At 31.9% G+C, this 17,416-nt stretch overlaps 2 protein-coding genes across 2 annotated transcripts; one reads left to right on the top strand and one right to left on the bottom strand.

Moving 5' to 3' along the window:
* Positions 1-3,892: 3,892 nt before the first annotated feature.
* Positions 3,893-11,061, bottom strand: LOC141821617 (aminopeptidase M1-A-like). The gene is made up of 15 exons (XM_074708988.1): positions 10,699-11,061; positions 10,466-10,614; positions 10,280-10,382; positions 9,004-9,190; positions 8,827-8,920; positions 8,422-8,575; positions 8,119-8,223; positions 7,905-8,021; positions 7,450-7,563; positions 6,507-6,689; positions 5,379-5,658; positions 5,184-5,305; positions 5,012-5,109; positions 4,089-4,266; positions 3,893-4,015 (listed from the first exon to the last, which is right to left on the bottom strand). The coding sequence occupies exons 1-15, from the start codon at positions 11,059-11,061 to the stop codon at positions 3,893-3,895; spliced, it is 2,370 nt and encodes a 789-aa protein (XP_074565089.1).
* A 1,924-nt stretch (positions 11,062-12,985) lies between these two features.
* Positions 12,986-17,359, top strand: LOC141821616 (uncharacterized). Its single transcript, XM_074708987.1, has 11 exons — positions 12,986-13,207; positions 13,274-13,425; positions 13,625-13,655; positions 13,756-13,904; positions 14,819-14,907; positions 15,006-15,013; positions 15,089-15,160; positions 15,273-15,440; positions 15,652-15,747; positions 16,555-16,677; positions 17,300-17,359. The coding sequence occupies exons 2-11, from the start codon at positions 13,406-13,408 to the stop codon at positions 17,357-17,359; spliced, it is 816 nt and encodes a 271-aa protein (XP_074565088.1). The 5' UTR covers positions 12,986-13,207; positions 13,274-13,405.
* Positions 17,360-17,416: the final 57 nt, after the last annotated feature.

Raw genomic sequence — 17,416 nt, 5'->3', positions numbered from 1 at the left:
TGAATTAGGTTTTTTTTGGCCTACACTTCTTTCCTAAACCAATGTTGATCGACCAACCTAGTTGGGTCGACCCTTTGTAACCGCTAGGTTGATCAATTCTTTTCCATTTGAAGTCATATCCTTCAGATGTTTCATCATGGTTTTGGTGACATTACACTTGGAGTGTGATGTGTTATCAAGTTGTGTCCAACATTGCTAATGCCAGATTCAAGTGACAAGGTACGTACAATATTGAATTGATAGTTTATTTGGCAAAAGGTTGAATTGGTACAATTCCAATGATATATTACTTTAGTATTGTTATGACAAACCTAATTTGCAAATCAACTCTATGTATATTAGAAATTCACAATCTAAAAATGAAAAGAATATGATTCAGATACATTATATTGACTTAAAGACATTGTTAGTTTCTTTATGAATTCCTTAATTGTCAAAACTAAGATAAATGATGAATTTTGGCATGAGAAATAAGGAAGTGATGGCATGAATGCTTCTAAAATCACACTAAATAAAATTCATTTATGGATATTGTTCTGGTCAATACATCATGGATGGTTCAAGCACCGCTTCAAAAATTGCTGAGGTGCACGCTCCTCGAAGATAGCTATCGAGAAAGACGAAGAGACCTAAAAAACACTCAAAAAGAGAGTTAGAATGACGTCATGGGTGGGTCCCGATAAGTCACTCCGACATTCAAGGTAGGATTATGCATGAGGAAATAGTTTAATGACTTGGGAAAATTAGGGTTGATATATGTGTACCTGTGCCCATAGGCATAAGCAACCTTTTATAGAGTTGATCTTTGAAATTTAGCATTTGTTTAGTAAATATTCCAAGATATCCGTTCTAGTATTTTTAAAAGGATTCTGTCAGTTTTCATCTTGTTTGGAGATTCTTTCCTATTTTCTCAGATGAGATAGTCTTGGGATTTCATGATTATAAGGGTTGATCATCCTTTGGGATTAAAACAGGTGTTAAGGTTGAAGTTCAATATGTGATGCATAGATCTGAACAAAAGTCGGCATGAGATGTGAGAGGCGTGCCGAGATTAGAATATGAGGTCGGCACGGGATGCGAAAGGCGTGTCAAGACTAGAGCATGAGGTCGGCACAAAATGTGGGAGGCGTGCCGAGATCAGAGTATGAGGTTGGCATGGGATGTGAGAGGCATGCCGAGACCAGAGTATGAGGTCGGCATGAGATGTAAGAGACATGTCGAGATCGGAGCATGAGGTCGGCACGAGATGTGGGAGGCGTGCCGAGATCTGAGTATGAGGTCGACACGGGGTGTGAGAGGCGTGCCGAGACCAGAGCATGAGGTCGGCACGAGATGCGGGGGGCGTGCCGAGATCAGAGTATAAGGTCGGCACAGGATGCGAGAGGCATGCCGAGACCGGAGCATGAGGTCGGCACGAGATGCGAAAGGCATGCTGAAATCAGAGTATGAGGTTGGCCTGGGATGCAAGAGGCGTGCCAAGACCGGAGCATTAGGTCGGCACGAGATGCAGGAGGCGTGCCGAGATCAGAGCATGAGGTCGGCACGAGGTGCGAGAGGCGTGCCGCGACCATAGCATGAGGTCTACATGAGATGCGGGAAGCATGCCGAGATCAGAGTATGAAGTCGACAAGGGATGCGAGAGACCTGTTGAGACCAAAGTATAAGGTCGATATGAGATACGGGAGACATGCAGAGAGACCAGAACTTGAGGTTGAACTCAGGTTCTAGAGGAAGCTTAAAAAGTCTATAGTTTAACATAAAACAATTACGCTTATCCTATTTTTTATACTCCTCTAAACCTCCCTTTCTTTATTTTAAAGACACAGAACTACCCTAGGTTATCACGATGATGAGCACGGGTTTACTAATTAAAAGACTCTACCGAATCATGGATATAAGTAGTGTATCTTTATCTTCAAGTTAAAGTTGACATAAGTATCCAAGTGGAGCACGTTCTATACATTCTTAATGATTCTTTCTTTGCTATAGGAGTTAAAATTTTGCCTTTGATTCACATGTCGATTCCCAATTGAAGTTGGATTTTAGAAATTACATTAGAGACAAGTTGGAAAATCATGCTTATTTATGTGAAATACAATAGTTGAACGAGGCTAAAGTCCCTTTCTCACTAAATCCTTTAATGTGTCACCAAGTGTAAACTCATTCTTCACACTTTGAATCCACCTTTCTTTTATCATAACTTGCTTAAGGCTTTGCCGCAAGGTGTCAGATATCAAAGGATTGCTTCTGCTCATAAAAAAGTTTGATATTTCTGTTGCTTTCTCGCTGGTCCCAAACTAAAAGTCAAATAATAATAAAAATTATTAGCAAAATGATACACACTATTATTTTAATTTTTTTTTAAAAAAAATCTGTAAGGATTAAGTTACATACCAACTTCACAATATATGAGACTGTAGCACTTAAGGTTCTGCCTGATAATTTTTTTGATATTTTCTCATCCCAATTTTCCTGTAAGATGATTGTTAGTGATTATACAATAATTAAGTGATATACGCAAAGTTATTTCATTAAAAAATTATAAAAGTGAAAATTATATGAGCTTCGGTAATTTGTAGAAATGTTATGCTAATTTACAGTGAAATTTATTAAACTAAAATAAATAATTTTATAATTAGTTAGTTTTTATTAAATACTTGAATTATTTGATTATGTCTATAAAGTTTATTAAATACTTAATGTTGACATGTGCAAAGGTCATATAAATTCAGTTAAACATGTCATATACTTCCGTCCAATTATTTTTAAAAAACTTTTTATAAAATATATTAAATATTTAAAAACTATAATTTGTAATATCCTTGTACTACAAATGCCATTTTTTATATCAATTTTACATTTGAGATCATAGTATACATTTCTAGCTAAAGTATTAGTAAACTTAATAACATGGATATTATTTCATATATTTTTAAGGAGATTATTTGAAGATTGACATTATGATATTTTTAATTTATATTTAAGAATATTATTTATATCTTTAGTTCATTTGTTATATTTTATTAATAATGTCCAATTCTAATATCTTATTCAAGCAAAAATAATGAATTAGAGAAAGTTGATCTCATTTTTATAAATACTAAAACTTAAACATTAATGGAGCTTAAGTATAGCAAAAGATGACATAATGACATTGTCTTGAAAATTTAGGCAAGTAGAAAAAGTGTGAATTTTTTGTCCAATATAACATGAAAAAGTGTTAAACTAAAGTTAAATTTAACTGTTTATAGCTTATTAAATGATAATTTTAGAAGTTATATATAAAAATAATTTATTTCACATGCGAAATAAATGTCAATCTCACTACAATTAATAAAAGTTGCATGAAGACATACTAAATGAAATAATGGTCTTCATAAAAGATTACTCTTATGAATTTTGAATGATCTTTTAGAGTTAAACTATATGCATTTCTATGAACTATATAAACAAAATAAATTAAATAATATAATTTGCATAGAAAATAAACTTTAATATAATTTCAAACAAGACTACAATGGTTGTTATGATTATTGTAATTCTTCTCTTTATTTGTTGAAGATGAAATATATCAAACTTATAGAACTATACCTTTAACCATCTCCATGCAAATTCTCTATTTGCTCTATTAATGAGTGACACACCATCCGGTACATATTGACTTGAAACCTTTAAAGTAAATTACAGAAAGTAATATTTTATCTACAGGGATAAACAATACAAAGAGAACAAAGATAATGAAAATAGTTACCTCAGAAGATAATAAAAAGTTGAGAAATTCAAGGATTATGTTTGAATCTGGACATGTTGAAATACATGCTAAAGGGCAATCAAATGCTCATTAGATACAATTATGAAGTAACTAATTGGAATATGATAAATGTTAGAAGGTTCACATACCTAAAATGTATGGTTTGTCCATATCGTCATCTGATTCTCTATAGAGCTTCAAGAGAAATTCATAACCAAATCTATTGGTGGTACTAACCGTTTGCATTATAGAAGTATATGCAACCTATATACAAATTCAATCAAAATAAAGGAATATAATAAGAGAATGCAATGACTATGCTAAAAAAATAATTTACCTTTTCAATATCGCCCGATATGACAATTGTACTTATATTATCCAAGGAAGGATGTAGACGTTTAATTGCTTCATCTATAGTCTTCTTATCTCCAAGTAGTGCAAGGTCAAAAAATATTCTCCTTCTTAAACGGATATTCAAATGGCTTTCATTTTTTCTAGTATCCCAACCTAACTTTCTGATAAGTTACCCATGGTTAGATATATAAATATAAGCTAATAATGCATATAAGAAAGAACTTTAATTTTAAAATAGTAATAATAATTTTTTGCTTGTAAATTAAGTCTATTGATTGCTTAATTTTCTTCATTTCTTAACATCTTGAATTAAGCCCACCATGATTTAAAATTTAGTTGAATGAAACCAATTGCATGGTTGAGCTTTGCATCTTAAAATTAATTGAAGAATTTTTAAAATTTAGAAGTGATATAATTGACAATTTGAATGAAACTAATTATATTTGTATAAAGCTATAAAAAAATAGATGACACTTAAATTTGATCAATAACCATATAATTAGGTGAAGGTAAAACAAGCCATAATCTCTTATTACATTACTCATGAATAAAAATATTAAGGATTTAATACCTAATAAATAGAGTAGTTTACTTATGAACTTTAAACCTTTACAATTAAAAGTGATGAGTCTAAATCGAAATAAGTACAATAAAGGATAAAAGGATTTATTTTCTATTTTCAGTTTAAAAAATAAAAACAAAGTGGACCAATAAATCCAAAATTTAATGTTTTCTTATCAATTAATAAATATACTTTTTTCTTATATCATCTATTTTTTGTTCTATTATTTCATAGTATATGCTCACCCTCGAATTATATAACTATGAAATTTCACATACATATGCGACTAAAAAGGAAAGAAAAGAATAATAAAAAAGACATAATTTTGAAATAAATGGACTTACTTTGCTGGAGATTTGAGAAGTTTAATAAAGAATAATTTAATATTATTTGAAAGCTCAGGTTTAGCATCCGCTATCAAGTCTACAATCGTATGACTAATCTGTCAAATCAATAAAAGTGAGTATGATCAAGAAAATATAAATATTTTATTATAAGGTTATGAAATGAACTTACCATTCCAATACGTCTTAGAATGAGTGGATTAGTCTCTTCTTGATAAGCATTTAATAATGACAAAAAGGTTGATAATGTTTGTTTGGTAGCTTTGCAAAGTGAAAAATAATCGTCCAAAAGTCCTACATTAGAGATGTAAAAAACCTTTAGACATCAAAGATATTATAAAGGTTGGCAATGGTGCTATTGACATACCATATTTATCCATTGCACTCAATTGATTAGCTTGTATTGCATTTTGTAGCCTGCTTGTAAGTTCATTATCATATTGTACTTTGTACAATCCTACTTGGTCTATATTCAATTTGATCCAAGTAGTTTGAGAATTCGCTTGGTTGCCTTGATCTGTTAAATTCAGCTTGGCAAACTTTGAATTTAATAAAAAAGTTTTGGAGGTATCATATGAACCTTGTGATAATGTAATAGGAATAATCCATTGATTATCGCTAGACGATCCATCCAATAAAAAATGAGACTGCAATAAATGAGACAAGTAAATATCATATGCAACCATCAAATTTCATGCCCAATATCAAAATAAATGTATGTACAAATTTAATTTTTAACTTAAATTGGAATGAATTTCATACTTAAACATTTTAACTTAAAACTAGAGCATCTAGTCATTAGTTGTCCAATGTAATACATAAACTTTCATTAACAAGAACAAAAACAAATGGTATTGACTAACTACAATGCAAACAGATATATACTAATCAATCCGCTAGGCAATACAAGGTTTTAAAAAATAATGAAGTTAAAGGTTATTTTCGTAAGTAAATATGTTGGCACATAATGCTCCTCTAATCTACCTAAATAGCTACTATACTCAAAATAAATAAGTAATTTAAGTAATAGTTTGTAACTTAATTATAAAATATTCTTTGATAAGACTTTAGTTAAAATAGACTAAGAATGAATAATATAGAAGTAATAACCAATAAATTATCTAAATAATGTTGGATATATATATATATATAGAAAAACTTTTAAAACTTAAAATGCTAAAGTTTTAATCTTTTTTCTAGATGAAATAGCAAAGAAATAGAAAGTCTTCGTACTTACCACTAAATTCTTCATTTGTTAGTTATTCCTTGTTATATATCATTACCAAAGTATAAATGGTAGATATAATTCATTACTTTTCAAATAGATCACTTAAGAATCTCAAATAAAACTAATTAGCTCTTGTAGTGTTTGTGTCTAAATCTACACCAATAATTAAAATAGTATCTAAGTAGTTTGCACATAGATAAGAAATTTTCTACAAATTTATTACTAAAATATTAAATTACAAACTACATGATACTAGAAGAAACATACCTGATTAATCTCCAAGATATTTTCTTTAATCCTCACATTTACAACAGGATATCCTTTTTGCTTTGTCCAAGAATACATCATATCTTCAAAAGGTTGTTTAGTTTCCTCTTGAAAAACATTCCATAGATCTTCAGTTTTTGCGTTGGTATATGAATATCTTTTAATATATGCATCTAATGATTTCTGAAATTAGTATTAAAAAAGATTAGTTAGTTTTAGATGCTTTTCTATTTGACGATTGCTAAAATAGGAAAGAAACTAGATTAAAAAAATGAAAAAAGCTAGATTTTTTTTTGTGAATGAAATGAGAATACATACTAAATCTAATGTCAAAAATAAAATGAGGTAATTTATAAGTAAGTAATGTGCAATCCTTGATATCTTTTTTAGTTTAGTTTGGAAATGAAGAAATCTTTTATCTTTTTTTTTGTATGATCTTCAATAAAGACACCCACATCTCACAAAATTATGACATATTATTTAATTGTTAAATGATGTTAAACTTTGCCATTAATTTGATCAATCAAAGAGGTATGATATCTTTAAGCCAAAGAAATTGATCCATGCCTATATGATGTTATATATAAATTCTAGTCCCCGGGGCAATTGTGCAACGGTAGGACATTCGGATTGTAAATCAGGGACCCGCGGTTCGATCCCCAGCTACGGCGTATTTGCAGGAATTTTCCTCCAAATGGGGAACGCAATCAAAGGATGTTGGGCATCCGGATTGGCCGCCGTATGCGCTTCCCGATTTACCCTGGTGGTCGGTGGGAAACTTCCGTGGGACCGGGCCGACCACCCCCAGAGATGTGGCTACTGGGATTATCATTTTATATATATATAAATTCTAGATGATTAACAAAAACACAAACTAAAAGAAATCATAATCAATTGATATCTAAATATAGAGCCAACATTGTAAGTATTATAAAATTCTAACCTGAAAAGATATATCCCCAAGGTAACTTTGAATCATTCGAACGACAATGGCTCCTTTGTTGTAGACTATTGCGTCGAAAAAAGCAAATGCGTTATTTCCATATGTCATATTCACCTAAATAAGAAAGTGATACACAAACACTAATAAAAGTTTGTATAATATTGGAAAAAGAACATTAACTAGCTAGAAAGAAAACAATTAAAGGAACATAAATTTATCACTTTTACTAGTGCATAGTTTTATTAGATGGCACACTTTATTCTTTGGTTCTACAAAAGTACTTATGGAATTGATTAGATGTAACAATTGATTTAGACAATTGCCTACCAATTGAGTTACTCATCATAACACGAATTATAGACTAGAAATAACTCTTAGAACATTATGAATGCATCATTTTTTAGAACTTTGAAACAACATTAATTTACAAAAAAAAAACAAAAAGATAATTATACCTGAATAGGATGGCATTCATCTAATGCATCTGCCTCAAGACTATCAAGAGTGTCATCAAGAAGTTGAATCCACATGTTCCATTCAGGAAAGAAATCATTTGTTACCGAATAACTCATCTATTTTGAGACAAGATAAAGAAAATACATAAACTTTATAGTAAAATAAAATAAATTATAAAATGCACATTAAATTTAGATAAATGATGAAGAGTACCCATGTGGCAAATGCCTCATTCAGCCATAAATCTGTCCACCATTTCATTGTCACTAGATTCCCAAACCATTGATGGGCTAGCTCATGTGCTACAGTATCTGCCACCTAAAATTGAACTTGCCTTTTTAAAAAATATATAAATTTGTTCTTCAAAGGTCTAATAAACATTAGTAGCATCTTATGAAACCCAATGAAATGCTATAGGCTAATAAATAGTAGAAATTTGACAAAGAAATATTTCTAGTTGAATGACAATTTGAACATGGAAAAACTAGAATATAACACAAGAAATTCATTAGTTACCATTTGCTTATCCCTAGAAGATGAGAGCAATTCGTCGTATAATAAACATGTTTCTTTATATGTTATCAATCCATAGTTCTCCATCCCCTCAGACCGAAGACGAGGAATGCCAACCATGTCCAACTTGGGAAGGCTATAAGGAATGGAGAAATATCTAGATATTGAAAAAAAACCATTTGTCATTTTTAAAAACTTTGAATGTTAATAAAATAATTCAATCTAAAGCTACAAGAAAGGAACTATAGAGAATCAAAACAAAATATGACATTATGATTGAATAAAAAAAATCAAGAAGTTAGATAGAAGTTCAAACATGAAATATATAGAAATATGTTCAGTTTGTAGTTTTAATTTGAAGAATGTAGGAAGCAACTATGGGATAAAAATTAAGCAATAAGTATGTACCTTTTGTACAAATCTAATGTCTTCACAGCAAGATCTAAAGCAAATTTTCCTTTACTGCTTTGACCAATAGAAGTATACACACGAATTTTTAGTCCTAAAGAAGTAATAAGATACATGATTGTCAAAGTAGAAGAAAATGTTATAAAATAACTAAATATGGTAAGAAATACAATATACCATCGGGTGAATATGTCTCTATGTATTCGAGTGAACCGATAACAAATGCAACCAAATAGGTAGACATAATTGGAGACTCTTGAAAATATACTGTCTTGATAAGTCCATTGTACTTTTCACTTATCGCTGGCATATTTGATAGGGCAACTAAATTGGATGGAACTTCCAAAGCTATTTTGAATGTGGCCTACATTTAATTTAAAATAAATAGTTAATATAAGTAATATGAGAAAATTTCTTGAGAGCATTCGAGTGGAAAAAAGAATCATAGTTAATTGATGTTTAAATTCTTGTCATGTTTAGTATTGTCAAATGGGTTAATCCGTGGTAGGGTAGGTAGACCCACTAAAAACCCCATCATATGGCAGGTGAGCCAACCCATCATCTTAGCGAGCTAAAAAATCTTCAACCCAACCTAAGGCAGATTGTGGATTAGGCGAGTCAACCCATGAGTCTATCAAAAAAATAAAATATATATATGTTAAAAATTTTAAATTTGAATTGCATATCAAGAGGGTCAAACCCATTAGCCAATTGAGTCTTTCACTTTAGTTTTAAATTTTTTTTAAAAAAAAATCTCAACCGGTAGGCCAACCCGAGCCCGCCACTAGCCGACTTGTTTGGACCCACAATCGGTACGGGTAGGCATGCTTGGACCAACTTTTAAATAGGTTGATAAATTTTCAATCAAATTCATTTAAATTATTTGATGGAGCGAACCAACCCGATGACTCTACTCATGTTGCTTAAAAATTAATCATAAAGTTGTTCACATCAAGTAACTCAATAGTTTATGCTTTGAGTCCAATAACAATACTATGTGACTACTTGCAAAATATTATTTTTTAAATTTTTATAGAATATTGTGTTGGACTATATTAATTAGTAATCCAACAATAAATGGAATTTGCTTCCTAAAAAATTGGACAAATTTTTTATACTAAAAGTTTTCTTGAATCAATTGAAACCTTGGGAACTCATAGTTCTTTTCATTGAGTTAATAGAAAATAAATTGCATTCATTGCTAAACAGGACCTTTTATTCATTTAGTTCTTTTGTTTTTGGACTTTTGGTTGTTAGGCATTTCATTCTAATTGTAGCAACTTATTAATGTTGCAATTTTGATGAATTATATAACTCTTTGACGATGGGAATCTTATTTATTCATCGATGTTCGATCATTATGTTATGTGAATCAATCGACTAATCTATCCAAACTAATTCTAGAGATTATAAAAAATCAAACAAATAATGATAAGAATAGGTTGAGTAGGACCTTGAATGCTGGCTCATCCCAACATGGAAAGCAACGTCTAGCATCTGAAGGCTCGAATTGGGTCACAAACATAGCTTGCATCTCTCCATCTTGCTCATAGATACTATAACATGCATAATACAATTGCTTCGGTTTATAGAGATAAATAATGGAAGCTTCCTATATAAATAAAATGGTAGAATGTACCTTCTATAAAAACCCCTTAGTTGATCATTTATGGTACCACTATATTGAATGCCAAGAATGCCTTTCCCAATTGGAAGTATGTCATCAAACCCTATAATCAAGATCTCATCCTCTTCTACCTCTACAATATTTGAGGGATGTTTTAACCCCTATCATATCCATTGCAATTGAATAAAAATATAGTGGAAGACATAATTTTGAAATAAGTACAAAACAAATATATGATTCCTTACCTCTCCGTTACATCCAAGATCAGTACCACTGAACCAAATAGAGTTTTGCTCAACTACAAGGTCAGCAAAATGAAGTACAAGATATTTTGTAGGGGAGACTATGTCTATGATGATCTGTATCACACCCAAGAAAGTCAAGTGAGAGACGTCAACACTAATAGATAAATTGTAGTTGTGGGGGATGGCAAATTTTGGGAGCCATTGTTGACCCTTGAATTGTTCGACATTTTGTTGCAATTGGCTCACCCCCTCAATTCCTCTTTCATGTACAATTGCTTGTGAATTTTGGTGGAGAAAGAGGAGGATCATGAATATCAAACTTTTTATCATAATGAAGTTGGAGACGGATTTAATTGGGGCCATCATTGAATCTTTATGTATAGATAATTAATAAAGTAGAAAATGAGGAGAGAAAAAGAAATACAAAATTAGCAACTAGTTAAATGAAAAGAGAAAAACAATGTTGATCCATTCTAAAATGCTACCAAAAGGATGGTAGCTAAGGATTGAAGGATGATGAATGGATGTAGAAAAAGTGTTGCTTCATCTTATTTATACAAGCATGGTAGCTAAAAATAGGAGATTGAAGTTGGAAATTTTTTTGGTTAACCATACATTATTGAACGACTCACATTAGCTATAGTTTTCAAACAAATAATTACTAAAAATAGTTAATAACCAAATTGAGACTTTCAATTTATGCTTGGCAATGGGTTTATAGCTAATAATTGTTGTGTAAAAAATAGTTAAGATGTCTTCTTCTACCAAATGCACTTATGCCAATATTATAATTTTAGATCTTGTAATGATCTCTACTTTGGGAGGATAAGTTAAGGCTATTTTCAAATTTAAAATGATGGTGATCAAACTCAAAATATCATAATTGTGCATACTTTTCTATTTTAATAATATTAATCTAGCTTTCTTTGTAAATAAGAGATGACATGATGAAACTTTTGGTGCTTATTGTTTCTACCCATCGATGATAACTAAGTTACATCTTGAAATGGGATGAAGATTTTTTTCCTACATAAACTTAGGGAGGAAGTGTTAGAATTAACTTTTTTTAATGCTAATTGTGTCGAGAAGTATTCTAATCACTCTTTAGATGAAGCATGTAGGATCGCATATTGGAAAAAGTTTGGAGTGTTTGGTATATCCAAGGGATTAAGGAAGCAAAAAAAAAAAAAATTTTTTATTCACCTCAAGCAGTCCGGTATAGCCGGCCCCAAGGGATTAAGGATTTAACATGAAGTGAATTCCAAATTAAATACTGATATGTTGAAGACCAAGAAGTATAAGATCTATGAGAGACATTAATGAATGATGTGTAATCTTGGGCTTTATTTTTTTGTCTAGATGATCTGTGTAGTTAGGTAAGGGTGGATTGCCTAGCTAGTGATAGCACCAAAATATTATATTTTGTTGTAACCAAGTGTTCATAACCCACAACCCTCCAAGGGCTTGGGATTTAGATTAAAAGCTTCATTGAGCAAGTCCTTAGTAATCTCCATTCTTTAAGCCTAATGTTAATTTATAATTAATCGTCCGATTGAGAGCGCAAGAGATTGGTTCTTTTGTAACTTGCTAATAGTGGATTTATCATAAGTGATTTATTTAAATAGTCATATGTTATAGAGTAGGAGCAAAGTCTCCAACCGTATACTATTTTTTATGGTATATGTATAACTTACACAATCAACATGAACACTAACATGAGTATTTATAGAAGGGAGATACATGGATATTCGAATTTTACTCTATTATTATAAATTTATTATTTAAATATCAATTCGACTATATTAATCATAATTTTACAATAGAATTAACATGCATCTAGATGAGTTTTATCCTCCTAAGATAATATCTTATCAAATGCAACCTAGTGTGTTATATTGGTGGGAAATTTTCCCCAGTGTGTTATATTGGATGATCACGATTTCAACATTTGTACCATTTTTTTTGCACAAAAGATATTCAATCTTTGTAAATATAAAAATTATATTTTTTTGAAAAAAAATAATAAAACATATAAAATAGAAATAGCTAACAGTTGGCTATTTTCGTCAACAAAATCTTCTTAATTTATATAATGAATATAATAATATGTTGGGTGTTCTTTGCCATCATCTTTCATATTGCTTGGCCGATACGTCTGGTGCAGCAAGCAGGAAAATAAAATACAATGGCAAGAATCCTGCGGTATCAATTTTGTCTTCTTCCTATAGGCACGCCAGGGCAAGGGCAAGGGCAAGGGCAAGAGCGAGAGCCATGGAGGAGCCTTGCCAATATAGTATTGCTTTTGTTACAGCTCTCGCTGACGTAGGCCGAATCAACGGGTGGACATCGTTGGGAAGCATGGCATATTGGCGATGGTATATCCACACGCTTCCGTAAGCGAGGAACCGATCGATGAAGGGTCACCATATCAGCCCCAAAATTAGCAACTTGAATCCAAAATGGCATTTTTTTTCTTCCACCGCACCTGATGGTCAAGTTCATGGGAACCGCAGGTACCTCCCCAGCGTCACTTTTGCCTAAAAATAAAAAAATAAAAGCTTCTACCTTTTTCCAGGCCATTCTGTGATGTTGATTCTGCCTGCTATGGTCTAGAAGGGGCGGCAGGTTTCGGGCTTGGAGGAAAGGTTGAGCCTTTGCTTCATCTTCCTCCAGTTATTTCTCCAAGGATCGGATTGATTCATCAGCCATGGTTCTGATAAGAGAGTTGTATCCTTCATTGTTAGGTTCTTCTGTAGCCTTGTTCTCTCTCTCTCTTCTTTTTTTTTTTTCCTTTGAAAAAGGATGATGCATGTGCTTGTGGATGTTTTCTGTCTCTTTTATTTGCTACCGTGAAAAAGGAGTTATGATACAGAGAATGGCTCTGGTTTTTTTTATAGTTAGTACTCCTTGACCTTCGATACTTCAGTCGATTTGTTTTGCCCATGTCATTGGAAGAGGTAAGAGAAATTTTGGTTCTTAAATTGCAAAAAGAAAAGAAAAGAACAAACATATTTTAGTTTTGTTTTCGATTGAACACTTGGAATCCATCTCGTGTAGTATGAGATCGCTGGTATGTACACCATCCTCAAGATGGAACAGCAGAATACTACAAGTAAAGATGGGGTGGAGATATTGCAGAGCATTCCCTTTGAGGATGAACACCTAGGGAAGGGACAACATACGTCAAAGGTTTATCATCTGGAGAGGTAATGTCGGCCTTGGATAACTCTTGCTTCATCACTCCAAGAAAGCATAAATAAAATCAAAATCCTATTATTCAAGATCAATTAGCTATAACTGTAATAAATGGTAAAATGAGAAAATATGTTGACATGCTATGAACATATTTAAAGAAATTAAGCGAGTTGATTCTATCTGTGTGGAAGGTCTAGAGGGAGACCAAAGAAACAGTTTGTCAACTCAATAATACTGATTTAATTAATTTGAATTCTACTAATCTTTAGATCTTACATAGAGTCCAATGGAGGGTAGCTGACCCCAAATATTTGGGAGAAACACAGCTTCATGATAATGATTATGTGATTATAAACTCCATTTAGGTTTAATATGATATGAAATTCGGGATAAAATGCAACTATCTCCTTCCCATGTAAAAAGGAAACTATATATTTACTTCTTGTTATGGTTAGAACCCACTTTGACGGATATATCTGACATAATGTTGATAGTTGCAGGCATATTAACGTAGGTTTTCTTGGCATTTGATTTCCATTCTCTGTACAAATATACAGAAAGGTTTAACCTAAGACCGATTGAGAAGCTAACAAAAGTCTGCACTTACTATTGGCAATCATAACACAGTGTGCTAGGAAAAGTGGACCGCATTAAGCACCAATTTACATAGATTGCCATGGTAGACATAACAGTAAGAACAGGGATTATGGTATTGTTTGATGAACTTTGGTACACTTCATGAGATTACCAAACTAATATAGTACTTTCTCAACTCTAGATTGTGAAGATCTTACAACTTATATGCAAAATAAATATTCACTATGAAAATCTAGGGTATAAAATTTGCAATTGAATGCTCCATCCAAGTGGAGTTTACTATCCATCTTCTTCTAAGTATCAAGCTCAAATGCACATAAATGTGCAGCAAAATCCCCCCCTGGCTAAGGACTTTTGCATCAGCTGCCCTGACATTACAAGAAGAATCATGGAGTGCCTTCCCCAAAAGCAAATCAGGTTCATGTGATTAATCTGTTGTATGTTTCTGATTAAGTTACCCAAGTATATACTAACTTTGTTCTCTATTTCCTTGATTCCCAACAAACGCACTGTAGTTCTAAAGGTAAAGGATTAATTTTTGCTAATGTATAAACAAAACACGTATCTGTGTTGACTTTATCAAATTACTTGTCAACAGTGCTCACGGCTCAAACAATGCTCCATGACAATTGAAACTTTTAACAAGGCTGACAATGGTTGCTCTGAGAATGTATCAGATTCTCTTCTGACATCCTGAGTAGAATTTACATAAATTTTTAAAGAACAGTTTCCAGTGCACTATCTTAATTGTTTACCTAAAGTAAATTATAAATGATAAACAGGTTCATGGATTAAGCAAAGAATTGCTATCACAACGAAAAGTGGAAATTATTGATATAGCTGCAGTTTCTTGTGACTATTGGAGTAAGATCATTGGTACTGCAAAATTAGATTTTTCCAGTTTCATATCACAAAAGACTCGCCGTGGTCCACTGTCAAAAGGATGGCAGGTAATCCCTCTCTTATTTGATATGTTTAATGTTTCATCATTTTATTTAAAGGAACTCAAGAATTTCATTTGTCTCATTAATTGTACTAATTTCTGTTGAACTTCGGTTTCCAATGAATTATGTATTGGTATCTTTTCATATAAGGATTTGAATATAGCAATCTTTTTATTGTGTGATTCCATATGATCAGAACATTTTTTTTTATCTGTAGGAAACATGCAATCCAGTAATGACATCCTACAAACTAGTGACCATGGATGCTCCTATTTGGGGCATAGGCGGCCACTTGGAGGAAGCTATGATTGCAGTATGTTCCATGTTTTTTCACTACTGTATAATAATTGTATACAATCATCTAAATTGTATTCAAAGAAGATTCTGCTTACAAACTTGGTAATATTAACTTCAAAAAAAGTCATTGGACTCTAATTCATAAATGCATGTAATCTTTTTAATTTTAACATCTAATTGTAGATCTAAATTCATATAGGAGTTGTTCTCCCCTTTTTGCTTCAAGAAAATTCATTGTTGCAAGCCTACCTATCCATGTTGATAAAAATTGAGAATAATAGTTGACTTCAAACGTAATGCATAGGAAGTGAGAACCTTGTGGAAATTATTACTAGTTACAAGAGGTTTCGTATATATCTGTTAAAAGCAAGATGCATCTGTAAGATATTAATTGGAGATTGAAAGAGATCCAAAGCCTTTAACTTATCCATTGTAAGGCTGGAATCATATATTTCTCAATGAAAAATTATTGGCATCATCATCTTTAGTTTGGAGAGTAAGGCATTCCACATACTAGGTTGACTTAAATAAATAAATGCATCTTAGAGAAAGCACATATAAAGTAGCATTTGTGTTCACCATCAAAATTTTAAGTCCCAGATGCAGCAGAAGGTATACTGATACAAATATAATTGATGAAATCAACTAATCTCAATGTTGAGATGGGAATATTCTTAATTTCGTTGATGAATGCAGTATGCATGATAGTGTAAGATGACCACAAGATTGAGTTAATTGTTGATATATTATTCCCTTATCTTAATTCTTCTGAGAGAGGCTTATCTATTATTTAAGATGATTGTTAATCTGGTTCTACTCATAGAGTCAGAAGGCACTACTTTCGGAGTTCCACAAGCTTTGCTTTTCTTGGATTGATGAGTGGTTTGGGATGACTATGGTACAAATCATGGAGATGGAGAAACAGAACAATTTGTTGCTCAAGAAGGTTAGTAGCTTATTATTTACATGGCATTATGTATGGATATGCAACGTTTCCCTCCAAGGAGTAGTGTCTAGTGTATTTGACAAGTACACTTTTTGGTGGTTTTAATTTTTCATATATTTTTGTATATAATAAAGCCATCAATGTTTCCCTCATTGTGAAAAAGCTTCTTTAACATCTTAACTTGTGGAATTAATGTTCACCAAATCAGATAGTTAACACGGCATTCAAGTACAGGTCATAAATCATCCCTGTCCTGACCTTTTTCGTCTATATTTCTTGTTTGGTCAGTCATCATGGGGGGCCTATTTGTACAAAGCCAATGTAATTTTGGCTTACATTCATTTTGCTCTTAAGTCAACAATTTGTGCTTATTCTGACTTTGATTGTTAGTGGATATTAAGCTGTAATATAAATTTTCCTTCCGAGAAAAGCTTATAACTTGTAGTGTGTATCAACCTTTATGTTATGTCACGATTTTCTGTCCATCAAACATGCCATAAAAGATGCTCAATTAGTTCCTTTACCCCACTTTATCGCTCCTATCATATGTGATTGTAAATCCAACAAATTCTAATGATGTTTAATTATTTTTTTCATCCTGTTTTTACTCTACTTTGTGCAGAACCAAATCTTCTACTTTCCTATTGAAAAAGTTCTTCAACTTATTGAAAGCAAAGCTTAAGGTTGCATGAGTAGTTGACAGGGATAAGAGAATCTATGTAAAATTAAACATCATGTT

This window comes from Curcuma longa, chromosome 2 (genome assembly GCF_044706935.1).
Source record: "Curcuma longa cultivar G26 ecotype Majalengka, Jawa Barat chromosome 2, ITB_CL_G26_1.1, whole genome shotgun sequence".
NCBI classification, from domain to species: domain Eukaryota; kingdom Viridiplantae; phylum Streptophyta; class Magnoliopsida; order Zingiberales; family Zingiberaceae; genus Curcuma; species Curcuma longa.
The sequence above is the reverse complement of the archived record's forward strand: the minus strand, read 5'-3'. Positions and strand labels throughout refer to the sequence as shown.

Bases quoted from the DNA above. Each gene is read 5' to 3' on its own strand.
- LOC141821617 (XM_074708988.1), bottom strand. From the start codon at position 11,061: ATGGCCCCAATTAAATCCGTCTCCAACTTCATTATGATAAAAAGTTTG. The intron at 7,564-7,904 runs GTATAATTATCT...TTTCTTATTTAG, and splicing joins ATGAATGCCATCCTATTCAG to GTGAATATGACATATGGAAA. The intron at 4,016-4,088 runs GTAAATTATTTT...ATTTGTATATAG, and splicing joins TATCGGGCGATATTGAAAAG to GTTGCATATACTTCTATAAT.
- LOC141821616 (XM_074708987.1), top strand. From the start codon at position 13,406: ATGGTTCTGATAAGAGAGTT. The intron at 13,426-13,624 runs GTATCCTTCATT...TCGATACTTCAG, and splicing joins ATGGTTCTGATAAGAGAGTT to TCGATTTGTTTTGCCCATGT. The intron at 15,161-15,272 runs GTATCAGATTCT...AATGATAAACAG, and splicing joins ACAATGGTTGCTCTGAGAAT to GTTCATGGATTAAGCAAAGA.